The sequence below is a fragment of the Nothobranchius furzeri genome, chromosome 19 (genome assembly GCF_043380555.1).
Source record: "Nothobranchius furzeri strain GRZ-AD chromosome 19, NfurGRZ-RIMD1, whole genome shotgun sequence".
Taxonomy (NCBI): domain Eukaryota; kingdom Metazoa; phylum Chordata; class Actinopteri; order Cyprinodontiformes; family Nothobranchiidae; genus Nothobranchius; species Nothobranchius furzeri.
This window is the reverse complement of record NC_091759.1, coordinates 16,398,255-16,421,243: the sequence shown is the minus strand read 5'-3', so window position 1 is coordinate 16,421,243 and position 22,989 is coordinate 16,398,255. Positions and strand designations below refer to the sequence as shown.

The 22,989-nt window shown below is 43.9% G+C and overlaps 1 protein-coding gene and 1 pseudogene across 2 annotated transcripts in view; one reads left to right on the top strand and one right to left on the bottom strand.

Annotated features, from left to right (window-relative positions):
* The window catches only part of hivep3a (HIVEP zinc finger 3a), a 43,575-nt gene that overhangs the window by 2,269 nt on the left and 18,317 nt on the right, over window positions 1-22,989 (bottom strand). Inside the window, exons 1-6 of one of the 2 annotated variants that reach the window (XM_015976465.3) lie at window positions 18,289-21,771; window positions 11,551-15,770; window positions 9,489-9,661; window positions 3,930-4,045; window positions 3,780-3,851; window positions 1,520-2,040 (exon numbers count right to left, since the gene is read on the bottom strand). In XM_015976465.3, the coding sequence (XP_015831951.1) occupies window positions 1,520-2,040; window positions 3,780-3,851; window positions 3,930-4,045; window positions 9,489-9,661; window positions 11,551-15,411 (4,743 nt within the window). In that variant the 5' untranslated portion in view covers window positions 15,412-15,770; window positions 18,289-21,771. Of the gene's footprint in view, window positions 1-1,519; window positions 2,041-3,779; window positions 3,852-3,929; window positions 4,046-9,488; window positions 9,662-11,550; window positions 15,771-18,288; window positions 21,772-22,989 lie in introns of those variants that run through there. The other variant, XM_015976463.3, reaches the window with a different exon arrangement.
* Window positions 4,584-8,999, top strand: LOC139064316 (uncharacterized; annotated as a pseudogene).

The following is a 22,989-nucleotide window of genomic DNA, read 5'->3' as shown; positions in this document are numbered from 1 at the left end:
TAACCATGAAATTTAAATGTAATAGGGTAAAACCCAGTGCATTTAACATAATGCTGCACTTTAGAAAATGGGTTGAAATATAACATGTTGGTGGAGCTGGGTTCCCACTATCGGCTTGTGGAGCTCTCGGGAGACCAATGTTTTCCACCCGGTTCTCCCCTCCCCGCAGCTCGGCGCATCTCTGTCTGATCGCGGCTTCTGTCTGCTGCATGGGCTGACTGCTTGTGGAGCTCTCGGAGACCTCTGTGTTCCACCCGGTTTTACCCAGCGGTCAGCCCGGCGTATCTCTGACTCAGAAGCTCTGGTGTTGTACACAGTTAACTCCAGTTGTAGCTAGGTTGCTACCTCCGTTAGCTTAGCTCCCACCTCCGCATTAGCTTTGGGGTAGCTTCAGGTTAGCTTGTAGCTAGTTCGACCAGGTGTGGTCAGTTGATCCCAGCCTTACAGCCCCACCCTCAGCTCCACCTCTTCCCTTTTATGGAATTGTCTGGGCTTGACGGAACCTGTGACGCGGTCAAAATGGCGGTGGTGGCCACCTCCCATTTTAGTACAAAAACTTATTATTGGAGTCTATGGAAACCCATAGTCCGCATATGTATGTCGATGATCTTGCCCAAGGACACAATAGCAGCCTTCTCTGGTTGCAGTCGGGATCAAACCTGCAACCTTCCGATTACTGGACAACTCGCTCTACCTCCTGAGCTACTGCTGTTGAGGATAAATGACTACCTTCACTCAGAAGAAGATATGAAACACAGAACATCCATGTTTACAGTAAAGATGGAGGATGCACACGACAGCGTGTGTATAATTACTGCAGCTGTGTATTTGAAGATTTTAGCCACGCTTGTCTACGGTTTGGATGTAGCATGAGAGGCAGGTGGACTCACCTGAACACATTACTACAAAGACAGCTGTACTAAGAGGGAACTGTGTGCAGCTGTGCATGTGAGGCCAAAGGCTGCCTAAAGGACACGTGCTCCTGTGAGATGGCACCCCTCAGCCACGAGTTTGGAGAATTTTTATTTTTTTAAGGTGGTTGCAGACTCTCCTACATGTTTTAGCTGTTAACATACACTTCCAGTCTTATGTCTTTAACAATCAGCCAGCGGCTGCTCTGGGAAAACCCTTCTGCATTACTTGAGGCTGCTGTCTTGGGTGGACTGATAAAACGGGAGGATGTCCTTTCTTTCCTTTTCCAATAAATGTGACTTTTATTCAGCTTCACATGCACCAGCCTGCCTATATTTGTTCTACATGTTGACTTTCTGGGATTTAGCCGAGCCACACAAGTTTGTCTCTGTGAGCTGAAAGCCAGTTTATCTAAAACTGGACGCTAAACCAACAGAACTGGATCAATAACAACTGCTGTCTAAACAAAAGTCACTTTTAGACCAGATTTAATTATAAACACATTAAAACGCACACATTTTGCATTTGTAAAGGAAAGAGAAACAATATTGGCGTATGCATCTTAGGTGTGTTTTCTGAGAGGGGAGTCGGGGGAGGAGTTACTCACCAGACTTCCAACACACATGTGCTCCTGTGGAGGAGGACTGGTGTGACTCTGAACAGAACAGCCTGCTAGGAAGCTTGGCGACCCAGAGGAGTCCGGACCTCTAACTGGAGATGCTGCAGACCATGGAGCAGCAGAGGAGGGAAGAGCAGATGAAGATACCGGTGAAGAAGTAGCAGGAGACTGGCAGGGCGTGGGTGACAGACTGTGAGATGGAGACGGAGTGCTTGGAGGGTGGGAAGCTCCTGAAGACATTGATGCATTAGCATTGAGGCGCCTGCGGGCGAACAGAGCCCTCCTGACACTGGCTGAGCTCTTCTTGGGGTTAAGAGACATGGATGAGCTGTACTCCATCGCCCGGTCTCCCAGCGGATCTTTCTCACTGTTGGTGTGAGAAACTCCAGACCTGCTGCCTTCATGCTTGTCCATTACATCTTCATTCTCACTAGCTGCGTCTTTCCCCACCTGAACCTCCTGAACAACCTTTTGTTGATGCGGATGAACGGATTGGTCTTCAAGAACTCCTACGTCAGAAAAAGACAATTACTCTGCTTGTCTCATTCCCAGATCACATTTACGTTCTGATGTTTAGGCTGCAAAAGACGTCTAATGTCTCTTGGAAGAGGTTTTCAAAAATTTGGGAATGCTTAGACAGCTCAGGCTGTAGAAAATAAGAAACATCTGATTTAGTATCTACAGCAGGAGGCACTTCAATAAGAACAGCAGAAATATCGACAGACATCTAATAAGGAACAAAGCCGTTCCCTGGCGATACGATGTATTTTACAATACGAGGAGACGATACGATATATTGCGATACTAAAATTCAGACAATCAGACGGTTTTTATTTAATTGGAAATCTCAGGTCACAAACTTCCAAGACACATCCAGTTTCATTGCAAGATTTTGTTGTTCCGAGTGAAAGAAGGGGGTAGAAGCTGATGTTGGAGTTTGAATTGTGCCACTCAAGAGAAACAGTAAATGTTTGCATCTAAATTCTCTAATAAAACATTTGATGCACTTCTTTTACATATCAATTAAATGTAACAACACAAAATATCGCAATATTTCCGTGTATCGATATGTTCTTCCTTCCCAAGAGTAATCTCACCACCTGAGGCAAAAACATTGTAGAAAGGTGACCTAACCTTCCAAAAGCTTTGGGGCGTCTGCCTTCACACACATGAACATCAATGGCCACTCATCTTTAGTCTACGGGGTTTAATAAAGAGTTCATCCAACCTTAACACGGCGTTCCACAAGGTTTACGAATGTGTTTATAGGAATGTTGGACCATTATTCTAGACACTGGACAAAAAGGCCTGCTTCTTCCCAAAGCTGCTTTATTTAGTTGTGAACATGACCCACACCGAGCTCTCTCATGGTCTGTACTGGAACATGCATACCTCATCTAAACTCGGTCTGGGCAATATCTCGAAATCTTTAAAATATCAATATAATTTCAAACATAAAACAAAATGACCCAGTTATATTTTCATCAATAAAAATATGCATCTTTGCTTGTTCTGTGAGTTTAGGTGAACGGCCATGTCTTTCTCCATGTTTGGATGGCGGAATGAACAGGTCTTCTAGAGATGTTCAAAGCTTGGGATTATTTTTATAATCTAACCTGCTTTAAATGTATCACCTACTTTATCCCTGACCAGTCTGGCGAGCTCCTCGGTCTTCGTGGTGCTGTTTGTTCAGTCATGTTCTCTAATAAACCACCGAGGCCTTCATAGAGCAGGTGTATTGATAACAGGTGAACTTGATTATCTATTCAGGTGACTTCTGAAGGCACTGGATCTGATTTGTACAGAGAAGCTGAATACATATGTACACCAAACTTTTCAGGTTTTTATTTGCTTAAATTATCTTTGAAAACCATGCATCAGTTTCATTCAATGTCATAATTACTACTTCATGTTGGTCTATCACAGAAAATCTCAATTAAAAACATTTAAGTTTGAAGTTGTGACATTTCAAGGGGTATGGAGACTTTGCAAGGCACTGCACGGACAATAAGACGCTCTTTATGCCAACCACACAGATTTAAGCTGTAGTAATGGCTGGTGGTTGTCCTGATTGTAGTTTGAATTTCATGGTCAGTGTAGGGATTTGCTTTGATGCATAATCTTTCCAGTGTCACGACACCCACATGAAGCTAAACACCCGCAATTTCCTTGTTCAGGTATACTTAATGCTTAAAGGTGGTGTTGTATTTATGTTTACACAGTTTACCAAACAGAGGTGACTACGAACCTTGAGCCTTGTGACAGCTGGCTTCTTCTTCTTCTTGCCCTTTCTCAGACATCACGCTTTCAACAAGTTGAACTGAAAATACCAGAGAAGCAGCTTGAGGTCAATCTACTGTGAACACACCAAGAGCATAACTTTGATGGTCCGTCTTACCTGGAGCTTCCAAAGTGCTGCTGCTCTGATTACTGTTACTGAGCAGAGACTCTGTGGGGAAAACAATAGCATTCTTCTCCTCACCTCCACCACACTCATCACTGTACAGATTCAATCTGTGGATGTGGAAGAGAAGGATGGGTGAGTTTGGTCTGCAGAGTCTCACTACTGGTATTCCAAGCAAGGGAATGTTAAAGTGACAGTATGTATTTTTCCTGGCGATAGGGGGCAGTAGATATCTAAACAGTAGCAAGCAAGCTGTATTTTGGTGTTGGAGTAATACTTTACCAACGGATGCCCATTAGGGCCAAAAAGGACTGGGGAGTGCAAACTTCAGCAAAATGACAAACACATTCATTACTGGCAACGAGTGAAGAGGTACATTTGTAAAACAACAACGTTTATTAATGGTGAACGTTTTGTATCCGATTGTCAAAAATCATCTGAGACTTAGACCAGCGCCCATGATTTTTATAGTTATATGTTACGACGCTGCCAATATGGGAATCCTTCAACTCATTTTCAACAACATTTTGATAGACATTTCCAGATATTAACGATAAAAACTACACATTGTCTCTTTAACGATGGTGTGAGAATCACCTCAGCACCTGTATTTAATGATTTAATCCCCTGATCTGTTGGCATTTTACCTGTTTGGACTTCTCTACATGGAGCTCACACTATAGCAGCTGGTCCACTCCTCAATGAACACCGTGGGTCCTTCAGCGAGGCACCAACCTCAGCTTCAACAGAGCTGCTTTCATACGCCGAAAATCAACCCCGCCTTAAAACCCTGTCACAGCTCACACCACCTCCAAGTCCAACCAGGAGGGAGCTTACGATACAACTCAAGGTCCAGGGGAGGGAAATCCTGGCCCAAACCAGCTGCAGCTCCAAATAAGGGAGTAAGTAAAAACATGATCATGTAACACTCATCTTTTATAATCCACTGGTTTTCTTCTCATTTTGCCAGAAGCTGTGTTGATGGATAAAACCCAGCAGGCATCCTGAGAGTTCTTACAGCCACAAAAGAAGAACACACTTTACAGTTTTACTTGCACACCAAACTCCAGCACTGTGAGGTATTTTTATACATCGGCATTTCATAACCCACCCTTTCATACTAAAGACAACAGGCTTTGTGCTTTAACACTCCCCAATAATAGCTGGCAAAATGGCAACATTCGGTGACCTTGCTGCCTCCGTTTGGTCTTTTTGCACCTCAGACAGTCTGAACAGATGGAGAAACGATAGCGCAAGCGGGCATGAGGATGAGTCACTCTTTCAGGAAAGCTGCATTGAGTGTCAACATGAGTCACGACAGGAATTTATGCACGAAACACTCAAATCAGAAAACAACACATGCATATGGCACCTCACAGCACTTCCAGGTGTCATGTTGCTGCAACGTTCATTTCTGATGAGCATCACGACACAAGCGTGCCTGGTTTGAATGAACCGCTAACTCATCTGTCTTTGTATGTTTGATGTTTTATTTTATGAATGAGTCCCATCAAAATATGGGGTCAGGTTATCAGGTGCCATCATTGTGGCTGTTAACACTGTAATAAAAATAATTACACAAATGCAAGCAAATAAAAATAAAATTTCTCCCATTTATGGTCACATGATGTGGTTTACGTACTAAAACAAATGTTGAAATGAGACTAAGACCATGTTCATACAAACATGGATAGTTTGTAGTTTTGTATACTAACAGGATTAGTACATTCCTTATTGAATGGAACTAACTGAATGGAGATTTTAGCCTCCGTGTGGAAGATTTAAGTACTACAAAAGCAAAGTGTCCATTTTATTTGATCATTGTTGTAATATTGTACAAAAAACCTATCAAAGTTTATTCAATAATTGGGCAATTATATTATTTGCATTGCGATATAAATTCATCAATCTTTTGAAAAAATAAAATAAAATAAATAACTGAATGTTTTTTCATGCACTATGGGGCAAAAAAGTATTACTCAGCCACCAAAAGTGCACATTATTAAAAAGATGAGAGAGGCCTAATTTAAATCATAGGTATACCTCAACTATGAGAGCCAAACTGAGAAAAAAAAAAAAAGAAAATCACACAGGATTTTTTTAAAAGCTCAGCATTCTCTTGTGGAGGTCGGGGGCGCCGGGTCTGAGCCACTTCCAACCCATAAACCAGCTTCCATGGCCCGCTAGGGTTTATGTTTAAAAAAAGCTTCCCTCTTTTGGGGCTGGTGGTTCTGAGACGCTGCTCCATCAACACCTTGCAAAATGTGCCATTATCCTATACCTGTGATCATTAGCTTCAGAGGAAGGTCACACACAGGAAACCGCTTTCGCAACCTTCAAAACCTCTGCTCGCTAAAACCAACTCCCCCCGAAGACACCCACCTGTCTATGGGACTTTGGAACTGCCATTCAGCTGTAAACAAAGCTGACTTCATTACCACATATGCAAACTGCCTGTCACTTGATGCACTGGCTCTCACTGAGACCTGGATCAAACCATGTGACAATGCTACCCCATCTGCTCTCTCAGTTAACCACACTTTCTCCCACACTTCACGTGCATCTGGTCGAGGTGGTGGAACGGGCATGTTAATTTCCAACAAATGGATATACAGTCAGTTGCTACCCATCACTAAATACAACTCCTTTGAATACCATGCCATCCAGGTAACTGTACCGAAAAAATTCTTTTTGGTTGTCATATATCCTCAACCAGGTCAACCCTGCTCTCCTCCATTCCTGAGCAAGACTGTCCCACAGTGGTCCTTGGAGACATGAATATTCACCTGGACAATCCCAACTCATCAGGCCTCCTGTCACTAATGTCATCATTTGATTTAAAACTAGTACAAAGCCCTCCAACTCACAAAGCTGGAAAAGCACTTGACCTCATTTTCACCAGAAACTGTGTCATAGACACAATCTCTGTCACACCGCTGGATCTTTCCGATCATTACTTCATCCATTTCAGCACGACTCTACAAGGGAGGTCCACTGCTTCCTCCCCAATGGTCTCATTCCACCGCAACCTCCGCAATCTGGCACCCAACCACTTCTCCTCTCTTGTTGCCTCCACTCTTCCATCTCCCAGCACATTCTCTGCTTATGAAGTGAATGATGCCACCGAGTCACTCTGCTCCACACTCTGCTCTTGTCTTAATAACTTGTGCCCTTTAGCCACTAGACCTGCTAGATCCTCTCAGTCGCACCCTTGGCTAAATGATACCCTCCGGTCTCTACACACCAATCTTAGAGCTGCGAAATGGAAATGGCGCAAAACAAAAGATCCTGGTGATCTATTGAATACCAACCTCCTACCAACAATCTATCAGGTGACACCTTTGCCTCATTCTTCACTGACAAAGTGGCAGCTATAAGAAAACAGTTTACTCAACTGGCCACTCCTGAACATTCGCTACCACAAACTCCTTCTAGCCCGACCATCTCAGGCCCTACTGCTTCATTTCCCTCTTTTTCCCCATCACTGAGAACTGTGTGTCCAAGCTTCTCACGTGCAGCCGCCCTACTACATGCCCACTTGACCCCATTCCGACTAAGCTGCTCCAAGCTATTGCTCCTACAGTGGACGCAGCAGTCACACATGTGATCAACGTTTCACTGACATCCGGTACATTTCCCACCTCTCTCAAGCATGCTCAGGTTAAACCGCTGCTAAAAAAAACATCTCTTCCTCCAAATCATGTGGAGAACTACCGACCTATCTCTCTCCTCCCTTTTCTGTCCAAAACCATTGAAAGGGTGGCTTTCAAGCAGATCACAGAATACCTCCCACAAAACTGTCTGCTTGACCCTTACCAGTCTGGGTTCAAAAAGGGCCACTCCACTGAAACTGCTCTGTTAGCAGTGACTGAATCCTTAAAAGAAGCTAGAGCGACAGACAAATCCTCAGTGCTTATCCTGCTCGACTTATGGGCTGCATTTGTCAACCATGGCTTCCTTTTGTCCACACTCTCTAGCATGGGCATCACAGAGAAAGCACACGCCTGGTTTGAATCGTACCTCACAGGACGATCATTCATTGAATCTTGGCTTGGACAATCCTCTACTGTGCACCATCTTGCCACAGGAGTCCCCCAGGGCTCAGTACTAGGACCTCTTCTCTTTGCCATATACACACCTCACTTGGTGAGATCATTCAATCACATGGCTCCTCCTACCACTGCTATGCAGACGACACCCAGCTCTATCTGTCATTTCCACCGGACGACCACACTGTCTCTGCACGAATATCAAACTGTCTCTCTGACATATCAAAATGGATGAAATCCCACCATCTCCAACTCAACCTCTCTAAAACTGAACTACTTGTCATCCCAGCAAAACCATCCATACAGCACAATATCTCAATCCGAAATGACTTCCTATCTCTGGCTCCTTCAAAGGCAGTTCGAAATCTGGGTGTTGTGACTGATGAACACCTGAGCTTTAAAGATCATGTTGCCTCTGTTGCTTGTTCATGCCACTTTGCGCTGTATAACATACGAAAGATCAGACCATACCTAACACAACATGCCACCCAGCTCCTGGTGCAATCTACTGTCATCTCCTGCCTCAGTTGCTGCAATGCCCTTCTAACTGTTCTTCCAGGCTGTACTGAGAGACCTCTTCAAATGGTCCAGAACGCAGCGGCGCGTCTGGTCTTCAATCAGCCAAAAAGAGCACACGTCACCCCTCTGTTCATTGAGCTCCACTGGCTACCGCTAGCAGCACGCATCAAATTCAAATTGATAACACTAGCATACAAAGTCCGAGACGGTACGGCTCCCATCTACCTGAATCCTCTTGCAAAGGCTTACGTCTCGGCCCGGCTGCTCCGGTCATCACAGGATCGTCGGCTAGCAGTGCCTACACCACGCTCAGGACAATCCAGACTTTTCTCATGCATCGTTCCACAAATGTGGAATGACCTACCAAGCACTACCAGAACAGGGGCTTCCTTTTCAATTTTCAAGAAACTCCTGAAGACCCTGCTCTTCAGAGAGCATCTTCTAAACTAGCACCCTCCCTGCACCCGTCCCCCCTCTCTACTGTCCACTCCTTGTTCCCTCCTCTCCATGACTGATGCCAAGTTGTTGTTGTTATTGTTGTTGTTAGCCTCAAGGGTAATATGCCGATTATCACTTGTAAGTCGCTTTGGACAAAAGTGTCTGCTAAATACATAAACATAAACATAAACAAGACCACTGATAATCTCCGTCGATCAGGGGCTCCACGCAAGATCTCACCCTGTGGGGTCAAAATGATCACAAGAACGGTAAGCAACAATCCCAGAACTACACGGGGGACCTAGTGAAGGACCTGTAGAGAGCTGGGACCAAAGTTACAAACACACTACGCCACCCATCCATTCACCCATCCATTTACTTCCGCTTATCCGGAGTCAGACAGCTTTGGCCTCCAACATAAAAGGATAGAGAAGTTTCCACAACATACTGTAGTAAGGGCAGCGTAAGCTTGCACTTCAAGCTTTGGTTTAAAGCAAGAAGGTACAACAATATAATTTTATCTTGAGCCCCAGAGGTCCATACTCACCTTCTCTTGGACATCAGGGCTTTAGGAAGCTGTTTATTCCTGGAACATGACTGAGCTTGCTCCTGCTGTCTATTCTTGTCTTCCTTCTCAAATTTGCCTGACCCATTGTCACTCGCTGATAGCTGGCCATTCTCTTGTCCTCCATGGCCACTGCTATAGGTCGGACTGTTGACCTGAATTCAAAAGAGACATAGGCAAATTCATCAACTCTGCTCCAGCGTGCCCAGAAACACCCAAATTGGAAAATCAACAATGTGTTTCATAGCATTTGTTAAATCTCACTTGAATATATTTTATATGAACGTTTTGTCTTTACATATAATTAATTTAAAGGAGCAATATGTAAGACTTCTACAGTGAAATATTTCCAAAAAAGTCTAATATCCCAATCATGTTGGAAGGAAGGTCACACTGAATCAGATTCCATTCTCAGCCAGCTTTTCAGTTTTTCTCCTTTCAAAAAAACAAAAGCGGGATGTAGTTACTGTTTACAATCAGTGAGTTTGTGAGGTTGTTGAGTCTGCACTGAGCTAACGCTGCAGCGCCGGCATTTGTAACTTGCCACTGGCGGGCAAAAATCTCCAGAGTTATTTTAAGAACTGAAGTCAGTAAACAGGAGTAACCCAGAAGTTGCTTCACAGCATCTTTTTGTTTTACTCTTTATGTCAGTTGAAGCAGGCTAGAAGCTAACGTTGAGCTAACAATGCTAACAGTGAATTAGAAGCAAATAGTTAGCTCTAATGTCTCTAGCTAATGTTTTGATTACTAAAGACTGGATATTACAGTGAAATGTATGAGTGATGTAAATGAGTCAATCGTAGCACTTAACTTCCTTTAATGAGTCGTTCAGGACTATGACTATGTATTTACTAACTTCTAAATGTACTGTGTGACTCGTCTCCGTTTGTCACCTAGAACGTTATGGCACTGATCCGTAACTGGCAACAGCCATCAGCCATCAAACTCACAGAACAGCAGTGAGAAAGTAATATTTTGCTTAGAAAAATAGACTGCAGTACCCTAATTTGACCACAGGACGTCATTCTTGCATGTTGCACATTTAACTATACTAAATTGACATATCTACGACAAATTTTGATGGATTCTGTTTAGGGATGGGTACCGAATTCGGTACTTTTTAAGGTACCGACAGAATTCCACAGTACCGACCGAGCACCGATTCACTTCATTTGAAACGGTGCCTCGTTTCGGTACCCGTCCTTCACAACGAGAACTTGCCTAGACAGCTGCGCATGCGCAAGAGCGTTATGTCATCGGTCGCTGCGAGCGAGTTGTAAATAGAGCAGCTCCGGTAGGTAAATAAAATGTTTAAGATAAAGTTAGCTTGATTTGCTAGCTTCCGTTTCACTAATGGTGCGTTCGCTTTCTCCTCGGAACTCCGAAATTCCGACTAGAACAACATGAATGCGCTCTAAAGTTTGGCTTCACTTTACTAAATGCGACGGGTGATTGGGTGAAGATGAAACCAGTGACAACGATCTAAGTGTGAGGCATCATCGTTTTAATCTGCTCCAGCAGCTAAATAAACTGTTAAAGATAACATTAGCTTGATATGTTAGCTTCCATTTCCACCATTGTTATCAGCTAATGGTGCGTTCGCTTTCTCCTCGGAAATTCTAACTTCCCAGTAGGAAAAATCAAATGAACAAAGACGGCAAAAGGAATGAAGATACACAGTAAATGTAGTTCACAGTAAAGATGTTTGCTTCAGTTTAATTATCAGCTTATAAAACTACAAGGACAATGTTAAAATACAAACAGTTGTATGTTATTTATCGTGATATTTATCAAATATGGTTATAAATTGAGAAAAATATATATTTAATTATAAAAGAGAATGAAAAATATTAAACACTCAAAAGTATCGAAAATTGGTACCGTTAAGTACGGGTATCGATTCGTAGGTACCGGGAATTAGTACCGAATTGATTCAAATGTCAAACGTACCCATCCCTAGTTCTGTTTCTTGTTGGCCATTTATATCACAACCCATCTAATCTATCCATAGACAAGATTAATCTGTGCCCAGTAGTGTAATTACCTCAGTGGAATGCGTTTTCCCGATGTCTTCCTTCTCCCTGGAGTCGGACATTGTAACTGACATGGGGGATGTGGTGTAAATAGAGGGACTGTGCCTCTGCTTACAGTGTAGCAGAGACAGAGCTGTCTTACTGGAGAGCCCAGGTGGGTTGGGATCATGGCTGCTGGTAGACCATGATGAATACACTGAGGGCTTCTGTTCATCCAGAGTCGAAGGGTTAGGCTTGATGTAATTCAAATAGCACCAGCTATTGCAAGTGCCAGAGAGCAGACTGGGAAATGAAGATTTGATGCTTGAGATGTGAAAACCAGTATTTGGTAAACATGACTGGATCTCCTGTTTGAGCTCTTGGTTGAATCTGTCAACTGCTGCTGTTTCAGTACATCTCATCTCCTTCTCCTCCTCTTCTTCTTTGACTCTTTTCTGTTGTTGTAACTCAGGGTGGAACTCTATACTGTTTGAAGGAGAAAGCATGCGCTTGTTGCTCCCTGAGCCTGACGACCTCTGCCCATCATCCGACCATGGTTGCTGATCAAAATGTCTGTTCTTGTGATTCTTGTGTTCAGCTGATGAAATGCTTATGTTGGGTGAAACAGCATCAAATCCCTCCAGGGGCTTCGGGGATGTGGTTTGAGACAGTGTTGTATATATGGCACAAGCTGGAGTCAAGGTGTCTGTTTGGAGACGAACTACTACTGTTGGAGATGTTGGTGGCCTCAGTACTTCCAACCTGGAAGTAATGAGAGGAACAGATTGCTGCATTCGGGAGTGACTGGTTTGATTGTCTGAATGTTTATCATTGGGTGAAGGAATCTCTAGCTTCAGTCCTGTGGCCATGGGCAGATAGTGGGCTCTGGCTGCACCTGATGGTCCATATGAAGGGCTGGGCTGTGGTGCTTGAGGAGGAAGCTGTTCAGGATGGATGTAAGAGGCATCTTTTATTCCACTTATAGAGTTTTTGGGGTTTGAAAGTTCTGTGTTTTTCATCACATGAATGTTATGACTCTGTTTCCATTTAGAGACACTTTCTTTACACTGTAATCTTTCTGGGTTACTCAAGGATCTGCCACTTGATAAAAGGGGGGAAGACCTGCTGCAGTGGCCCGAAGAGGGATTTGTTTGAGATGACTTGCTAGTACTGACACCTTCAGGACAACATCTCTGGATGGAACATTGGTCTTCCTCGTCTTGATCTCTGATTACTGAGTGCCTCATGAGAAGGCATCTTCTTCGCTCCTTCCAGCCAATTGCGGAGCGTTCTGGGGAGAGACAACTATAGTCAAAAGACTTGCTGCGGGCCTCAGCTATCAGGGCACTTGGTTGTGGGTCATGAGGAGCTTGCTCAGATGCTGAGCGCCTCATCTCCCTGTGCTGATGCACCCCAGGTACAGTCAACATGTGAAGGGCTCTTGATCTCCTCAGCGGTGTAGATTTTAAAACCTCCATGTCTGCTCTGTTTGGTTCTTCATAAGATGTAGAGCGACTGGACCCAAAGGATGCACTACTATCTTGACTAGGACTTTGAGGCAGAGATACAGAGTCAAAACTGGATTCACCTGAGGATTGGGCAGCCTCAGCTAGACGTAAGCGCTTCTTCTTCGGTGGAAGCTTTTCGATAGGTAGCTGTGCTAAAGAGGGACTTCGTTGCGGCCATTGAAATTCATCAGGCTTCTCAAAGGTTTTAGTCGAAGAGGTTGGTTCCATTGAGGTCTCTGAATTAATATTGATATCTTCTGTTACAAGTATTTCTGGAACTTGCACAATTTTTTGGTGAACCAGTTTTTGGGCTGTATGTTTCATTGTCTTATGTTGGGATGGTATTTTAACCCTCAGTAGATGTTCTTCATGTGGTGGGGAGTTTTTTATGTTTTCCAAGCTTTGATTCTCATGACATAAAGATTCCTGTTTTTCAAATGAACTTGTGTGTTGAATCACTGAACAGGTTTGCAAGGCAGACCTTGTTGGCTCTTCATGAGCTACGCGAGATTCATTTTTACACTGTCCTGACAAGATGGCTAAAGAAGACAATGAGGAAGACGAGGGATCATCAAACTCAAAACTCTCCTCTTTCCTTCTCTTGCGCATCATTGAAGCTCCTGCTCGGGGGTCAGGGTTACTCAACTGTAAAGACTCCAATTGACTCATCTCCATTTCACTACGAGAATGATGTGCAAAGCATACAATTTGCTTGTGTTTCTTATAGCCTTCCCAATCCTTGCATCCAGTGCCACAGGCCTCACATTCATACGGTTGGGGTAGACGTTGCTTTTGATCAAAAACAGTGGTTACATTTTTCAGGTAAAATGAATCAGAAGCCCCATGGTCCCCTTTAGAAAGCTCTGTACCTAGTGGGATTTCAATTGCTGGTTGCCTTCTTAGTGTTCCAAAACGGCGGGGCATTTGAGTCTTGGAAGGCTGCTGTTCATCAAAGGATTGACTTAAGGCCAGTTTTCCTGTGCCACCACAAGAAGTGTCAACAGAACTAGATGCAGATGGCATTGAGTGGCTTCTAACTAAAGAGCTGGTGGTAATTTGGCCAACTGCTTGCTCAGCTTTAAGAGATGAATGATGAAATTTTTCACAAGGAACTCCCATGCTGATAGAACCAGTGCTTTTGTAACCCAGCTCTCCAGCTTTAGGGCTGTGAATAAGGGATTCATTTATGCCTGAATTTCTCTGAGCCTCTGAACTGTTCTTTCTGGACAGTGAAAATCTTCTTGGTTTTACACTGTCAATTTTACTGGTGTCTACCACAGCCTCATTGATGGTAATAAGTTTGGTGATATGGTCAATGACCTGCTTTTTAGGTACAACAAATGGGATGTTTTTCTCCTCCTGACCAGAGACCTGCTGGTTGTGATGACGAGGAATTCTCTGCAGTTGTCCGAAACGTCCATATTTACCAAGGATGATCTCCGCATAGCTTTTGGCATTTGTGTTTGGGGGGCTGTCTTGCGACTGCTCAGTGCTTTCAGAACGTGAAAAGTATCCAGATTCTGTACTACCTTTACTACCAAAATTTAGAGAGCATGTTTTATCATCAGAGGACTCTTGTGAGGCATGTTTCCCTCGACTCAGGCGGAGGGCCAGTCGCCTTTTTACTGCATTTGAGTCATTTCTTCCTCCAGTACAATCTTTGGCCTCTCCTATTTCATAACTTTTAGATGGCGCTAAACTGTTTTGTCTATTTATAAGGGATGAAACAGATGACAGCTGTCTGGTCTCATCTTCTGACTCTGTGATTTGATCCTCTAAAGACTTTGGCTCTCCAAGGGCTAGACCTGCCTTTACCCTGTGGGTGTGTGATTTGCAATGTTTGTATAGGTTACTCTTGGTCTTGAAAGAGAAGCCACATGGGGCACAAGGATAGGGTCTTTCACCTGTATGCGAACGGATGTGTTTCTGAAGGACACTCGGCTTTGCACATGCTCGGCCACAGTACGTGCAAACATATTTGCCTGGTCTCTGAGGCTTGTGCTCACGTTTCTGTTTGGGGTTGTCCTCCTGGGTTTCTGATGAAGACTCGGCAGGGACTTCTGCTGAAGATGGGAGCACTTCTGATGACAAACTTGACACTTGAGCTTGCTGTATAGCTGCTGATGCTTCCTGTTTCTTTTCCAGCACTGAATCCAAATAAATGCTCTGCCGTTGTTGTCGAAGGCGTTTGCGCTCAGGGTTATGCCTTCTGGTTTGCTTAGTTGACTGTGGTGCACAATGAGACTTTGAGGAACTGGTTTGCTGCTGCTCGCAAAACTTGGAGAGAGACTTGCATTGTGGGCTTTTCTGAACAGATTCTATTTGGCAATGTTCTTGACCTCCGGACTGCTCCCCGGTTATTGACTGGCTATGCAAGACCTCCATAAAACAGATGAATGCCCCAGGTAGACACTTAGGTTGCGTCTGCCTGAACTGGGCAACTCAATTAAAGCCAGATCATTAAAAGGATTTAATATGAAGAAATAACTTCACCCAATTTTACTGGCAGAGGTCATAATAGTTACTTGATGGACTTGAACATAATTGCCTGGCAGCAGAATGATGCCACCAAATCAATTGGCCTTGAAATAGCCTGCCTTAATGTTTTTTGATAGCATGTTCTGTGGAGTATTTCTTTTGAAATTCACCAAAGTAACACGAAGGAGTCATCCAATCCTAATTCCAGACATAATGATGGTAAACTGGTTTATTTTACAATTCTTCTGTCTTCTCATCACAACAATCTGTTGAAAAGAGAGAGAGAGAGAGAGAGAGAGAGAGAGAGAGAGAGAGAGAGAGAGAGAGAGAGACATGTGTTATGTAGGAAAGTCCAGACAAGCCCTCTACAAAATAACTCCTTATGTGATAGCATTCATCTTTTAATCTACAGCTTCTGGAAAATTTAAACTGGAAAAGATTATGCACGGTCTCCTACACTATGTCTCTGAACAGCACCAATTTCAATTTTTAAATCAGTCACGTATTTTGCATTTTTGCTGACCAACACGGTCGCACATCCAACCACTCCCACAAAGCCGGCAATGCAAAAACAAAAAATCCTAATGAAGCTTATCTTTAAGATCCCAAGAGGAAGCTGCATATACTTTGGCAGGTAAATCAAGCTTTCTTCATTTCTCATCATACAGACACTATGTAGTATGTAGCACTTACTCCTTCTACATACGCCTAACTTTGAATCCAACAACTGTGATTTTAGTTACCTTAAAGAGCCACAATAAATGCAGACATTGGATGTGTTATTATTGATGAGCCCTTCAGTGGAGACTATACCAATGTTATTTTGCGCCAGCACACTGAAACAGTACACAAGGCATCCCACACACTGACCAGCTGGTTCCTACACCCACATTCTGGTGGAAGACTGCAAAGCTGCTGGATATTATCCAAGTAGCAGATAACTGCCTTACAGCAATCTTGGAATGAAGTTGCGATGCACTATAGATGTGAATCTATACCAGTCTTAGATCCTTCATAACAAATCAAGTATTCTGTAACACACCATAGGTATAGAATTTCTTCTGTTTGCACAACAGCGTTTAGACTACAGAGCAAGCTTTCCTTCCTGACAGTATGAATCATTAAATGTAGGTCAATAAGGTAAAGTGAGAGCTTTTAGTACATGGTCAGAGACTGACTTCTCGCTTGGGTATTTTCTGTAAAATACTTATATTTCCCACTTGGTGGTGGCATGAATCAGGGTGAAATCCGTTTAAACAACATGTGCAAAATACAGCCTTCTTATGTAAAATCATGTAAAATGCATGGAGCTATTCACTTAAATGCCTAGCAGCAGACACGCTTAGAAAGTGCACCCTAGAAACGGAACGTTATAATAATTTCACGGTCCTGAAAATTAGGCAAATAGAAGCAGACATCTCTTATTTAACAACATGCAAAAAACTAACAGAGAAATGTTGGAAATGAATTTTTACAGCACCCAATGGAGCCAAAACATGTCATTTTTAACCTGATGGAAGCAGCCTGCAGGTGAACAAACCATCTGTTACTAATTACCAGTGTGGCTCCAGTGCAGTCACTGTCCGACTGAATACAACCACAAAGACAATAAAATCAGAAGAAAACTGATCACATCTTTACTAACACAGCATGTAAAACTCTTTAACCTTGTCTAATGGCTTCAGAAAACAAGGAACAGTCTCCGTGTTTTCTGTTTCAGCAGCGCAGCATACTGAGCAAAGCTGGAAAATACAATCTGAAGAGCACACGCACACACACACACACACACAAAAGAGAGAAAAGCATAAAAAAGCTTTTTAAAATCTTGACAATTTTCCTCTTCTCTCTCTAATAGGCACCCAGTGGTGGTTCCTATGGTAACAGCCCTAAACCATGTGGTAGCAGATGGAAGGAGAGCTGGTGGGCTAAATTTATCTTGTAGCATCCTCGTGGACAAAAGGAAGAGAGAGGCAGGCTGAGGTGCCTCCCTCTCAGGAGCGGAAGATTTTAGGAGAGACTCGTCGTCCTCTCTTCGTTTAGGAGACGTTACGAGAGAGAATATACACGACGGGGCTGAGAAAGCATGAAGCAGTGATCAGCAAACAAAATGCCTAACCTATCTGTCGCTGCTCATGACTTCAGACCCAAACGTCTGGAAACAAGACGTTAAAACGGACAACTCCTTGATGGGCTCCCATTTGTACACACACACCACCTTTGCTGTGTGTGTGTGTGTGTGTGTGTGTGTGTGTGTGTGTGTGTGTGTGTGTGTGTGTGTGTGTGTGTGTGTGTGTGTGTGTGAGAGAGAGACAACAAGCACACTCAGGGAGTGCTCCCACAGGTCTGCCTAAGGAGACTTGAGGCACAACACGGGGAAGTCATTCACTCCCAGCCTGAGCTACAAGCTACAACCCACTCACGCATGATCCTCTCACTCATTCACACACACACACACACACACACACACACACACACACACACACACACACACACACACACACACACACACACACACACACACAGTCTTGCTGCAGAAGACGCGCCACCTGCACACCTAAAGAATAAATAAATAAAATAAATCTGTACAAAATGTTCGGATGCTCCCGGGTGTCTCGGAGGACGACGACTCTGGTGGTTCTTGTGTGTTTCCGCCACTTGCTGGCTCACTGATGCAGCAACAAAAGGCATGAATGGAGGAATGCCACACTGTCCCCGCATCACGTCACACACGTCAGACATTTAATGATGGCAGGTCCAAAGCGTTTCTGTGGGATCTTTCTTTACCTGGTTGCAGTTGGTGTTGTCCTCCGCTTGTGAATGACTGGAAGCAGAGAGGAGGCGAGGAGAAGGAGACACAGCAAAAGGATGAATGAGTGTGACGGTGAGGAGAGGTAATCGAATCTCTGCTCTACGTGCACTGCTCTCACAAACAGGTAGCTGAGTATATTACGGGCATGAATGAGGAGGAGGGGACACTCTCTGTCCACCACCCCCACCCCTCCGCAGCTCTCTTTTGGGTCAAACTGAAGCAGCAACTTCTTTTTGGAAGTTGACATAAGCTTGTGCTTCTTTTGGCAGCTGTTTCAGTCAGCACAGCTGGCACAGCGAGGAGAGGCAGGGTAAGGCAGTCCATGTTTTCATTTGTCAAAGAAGAGGTGGTTGGACTTCGTGTTTTGTGAAAACACCCGTTCCTCCTTCAGGTCTGGTTTTCCACCATACGAGACATAGCCGTTCCACTGTGGAAATATTGAGAGCATGCAAAGATGGGGATTTGGATTTTAATAGTTCTGGAGGATGTCCACGGTGTTCACGCCAGGCAACCTTGACATCACTCGCTGCTACGTTGTCTTTATCCGACTGGGGTTGTTCAGCAGCTGGCATGTGGAGCAGCGAGGGAACACCAGCCCAACAGGAAGGCTTTAAGGGGATGTAGAGGACAGCCAAGGGTGTTCATCTCATGGGACTCACGTTGTGCTAGTGAAAACTGAAGGTTCATAATTAACCCTTTGTGCTTTTGCACAGACGAGAAAAAGCACCTGTTCTTTTACAATGGCAACTGTTGCAAGTTCCCACATGCCAAAGACAGTGGCAAGAAACGGAGTCAACAGGTGGGCCACAGAGATAAGATTGGACCCACACTGAAACACACTGAACTTGCTTATGCGAGTAAAATCAGCCAGAAGACAGGAGCCCAACTGCACAACAAGCATCCAAGCTGGGACAAAAGAAGATCAACTGAAGATAAAGCATCTCAGAAGTGGACAAACCCTTCATGAAGAATCCAAGGGATCAGAACTTGCTTCTGCGAGTAAAATTGGGCAAGAAGTGTTTGACCCAGCCTTCAGCAAGAGAGGTGAAGTCAAAGGAGGCAGACTGAAAAGAGCCTATCAGGAGACGACAGGCCTTCATGAAGAATCCTGGACTCCGGGAGAAGCTGAAGATCAGTTGCAAAAATGACACCAAATGTCTTGTGTTGAGCTAAAAAGTATGAAACTGATGAATGACCTCATTGTCTTGCTGTCATGTGATAATGATATATGTGTAACTGGAAAACTTTTACTTTGTCTAGGTTGTCCCAAAAAGAGTATAAAAAGAGCAGCTAGAAGCAGAGCTGACAGAGTTGGGGCAGTCGACAGTGAGAGACAGAGCAGATTTGGGATAGAAGAGGTCATCCTCCATCCTCTGTAATTGTTCTAAGCTGTGAGATCCAGTGTATGTGGTAATACAAATCCTGGGTTTGGGTCTGTGACCCTTACTGAAATTATCGATGGTAGGCCAGAATGTTTTTACCACTGAAAACAGAAAAGATGGTTCCAGAGAATGAAACTTTTCTGACTAACATTGGTGGATATTGATATTGATGCCAATATTGATTGTGCATCCCTATCAAGGACATTAATAATTTAGCATTTGTTGTATTTTAAAATGTATTAAAGGGGCAATATGTAACAATTCTTCAGTGAAATAATCTCAGAACAGTCTAATGTCCCAGTCATGTTGGAAGTAAGGTTACATTGAAACAGATTTCATTCTCAGCCGGCTAGGGAGCTGTCAGTTTTTCTCCTTTCAAAAAAACAAAAAAACAAAAAAAAAAAAACAAAGGAGGGACGTAGTTACTGTTTAAATCCGGTAAGCTTTTGAGGTTGTCAAGTCTGACCTGAGCTAACACTGTAGTACCAGCATTTGTAATTTGACATCAACACACAAAAAAAACAACCTCCAGAGTTGTTTAAAGAACCGAAGCCAGTAAACCGGAGCAACCAATAATTTATTTATTCAACCTCTAAGAAGTCACGGTGTGTTTTTACTTTACTCTAATACTGGAAAGGGAGGAGACTTATAGAGGATTTCCATCACTGGGTCTGGTACGGACGGGTCTGGTTATTTTTGGACTGGTGTGTTTCAGTATGGAACTGCAATTTTCAGGCGAGCGTTTCGATTGCAATTTGGGCCATCACGTCGGCAGGCAAGGTTAAACGAACCGTCATGCACGATTTTCTGTTGTGCAACTGTTCAGTATTTTTGTGCAGCAATAAATGGTCTACAGAGCTAAAGACAAAATCAAAATGCTTACTAAAGACTCCACATGTGACTCCAGAGTGCCATCACTAAGTCTAGAAGCCTGCCTCGCTGCCTTGGCTATAACTAGCATCCAGCGCATCGTAGCAACTCCGTGAAATTCTTCTATCCGAAAAAAAATTCCACTCTGGCAGTTTCTGTCCTTAACTATTTACTATAATGGGCTTTAATTTCTTCATCTCAGCCCAGCACTGTGCCGACGTCCACTCTGATAATTTGGCTATCATTCGCTGAGAAAAAACCTTCCTTTCCTATCCGTTTAGCTCCTTCTGTGGACTCTCACGAGGACGGTGAGGAATGTATGGAACTACGAAGGTGACCAAAACCTGCTGCTTCTTGCTGGCATTTTTTCACATTCATGTACAGCTAACGAAAATACAAACAACAGAACTCCGTTCATTTTGCTTGTTGCAAGCAGTGACCTATTTTGGTCAACCAATCAGTGGACTGTGTTGTTGCTCCGCTCTAACCATACTGCTCCATAAATTTCTGGACCTAGAACAGAAAAGAGCTAAAAACATCCCATGACTGGTGCGGCCCGAGTAGGTTGTCTGGGCCGGTTTTACAATCGAAACAGAAAAAATTAGTGACCCGATCCTTCCCATTCCATGGTAAGATGTTAGATGGAAATGAGCTATTAGACTCCCAATAACTTCTCAGAGTTACAACCAATCAGCATGAGTTAACTGCCTGGCATCTCTTCAAGTACAAACTCCAAGGTAGGTACTCGGTTGGTTCCCAGAAATATGTCCGTCCAAGCCAGCTTAATAGAGATGTACTGTGAATGTCTAGAAGTTCAGTCCTACTACTGCAGATTTTAGCCATGCATGAAGGATCGTTTATAGCAGTCTGTGTTGCTGCAGGTCTGAAGAAGCCTCTTACTGAAGACACTCTGTTGAATCTAGGAAGTAATTCGATATGGGCCCAAAAACAGTGCATCAGATTATATTGGACGGCATCAAAAATCTCTGATATAAGCAGTCCATTAAGGTTCCCATTTTTGCAACCAAAGGTTAAGAAAAAATTGTCATTTTGTTCATACATGCTGTTATTGGCTCATGTTCTGCGATTGAGTAATATCACTTGATCAAGCCGTTCATGCATTCCAAACTATGAAATAGGTAATAATGTGTATGATTTGTGCTGATTATCAGATTGATATCGGTATCGGTCAATACAGAAGGCTGCAATATCAGTATCGTATCGGATGTGAAAATGTTGTATCGGGACATCCCTAATTGAATCAGGGTGTCAGGGTTGTCCATCATGCTTTTTACTTTATGAAGTATTCTTCCGTACATCTGTAGTGTAACACTGAAGGATCTCATCTTCCTCGAGACATACAGTCTGCTCTGTCCCTTCTTCACTGCTGAGTCTGAATATTTCTGAGGAAGACAGGACTCTGTCAAACTTTTAGTACAAGAAATCTGATACCACAATAAATTTTAAAAACTCGTAAAAATGGGATTTGTTGACAGAAAGATGTTCTTGTTACACAATAAAAACTGATGTCATACAAGTCTTGCCAAACAGTGGTAGTGAGTTAATAAAATATCCTACGTATCCAGTGTGATGGATAATATATTCATCCTAATTAGGGCTGGGCAACATCTCAATATTTTTAAAATATTAGTATAATTTTTACACCGTCCTCCTTGAACCGTCACCTTATCATGGTGGAGGAGTTTGAGTGCCCTAATGATCCTAGGAGCTATGTTGTCTGGGGCACTTTGTGCCCCTGGTAGGGTCTCCCATGACAAATTGGTCTTAGGTGAAGAGTGAGACAAAGAACGGTTGAGAGGATCTTTCATGGATGTAAATTCAAAGAGTCGGAGTACCCAGCCCAGAGGGTTACCGGGGTCCCACCCTGGAGCCAGGCCTGGGGTTGGGGCCCATGAGCGAGCGCCTGGTGGCCGGGCTTTCGCCCATGGGGTCTGGCCGGGCCCAGCCCGAACTGGATTCATAGGCTCATCCAACTGTGGACCCACCACCCGCAGGAGGAGCATGAAGGGTCCGGTGCAGTGTGGATCGGGTGGCAGACCGAGGTGGGAGCCTTGGCGGTCCGATCCCCGGACAAGGAAACTGGTTTTTGGGACATGGAACATCACCTCGCTGGCAGGGAAGGAGCAGGAGCTGTGGAGGAGGTTGAAAGGTACCGGCTAGATATAGTCGGACTCACCTCCACACATAGCATTGGCTCTGGAACCCAAGTCCTTGAGAGGGGGTGGACACTCTCCTTTGCTGGAGTTGCTCCGGGTGAGAGGCGGAGGGCTGGGGTTGGCTTTTGTTAGCCCCAAGACTTTCTGCCTTAGTGTTGGGGTTTACCCCGGGGATGAGAGGGTAGCTTTCCTGCGCCTTCGGGTCAGGGAACGGGTCCTCACTGTTGTTTGTGCTTATGGGCCAAAT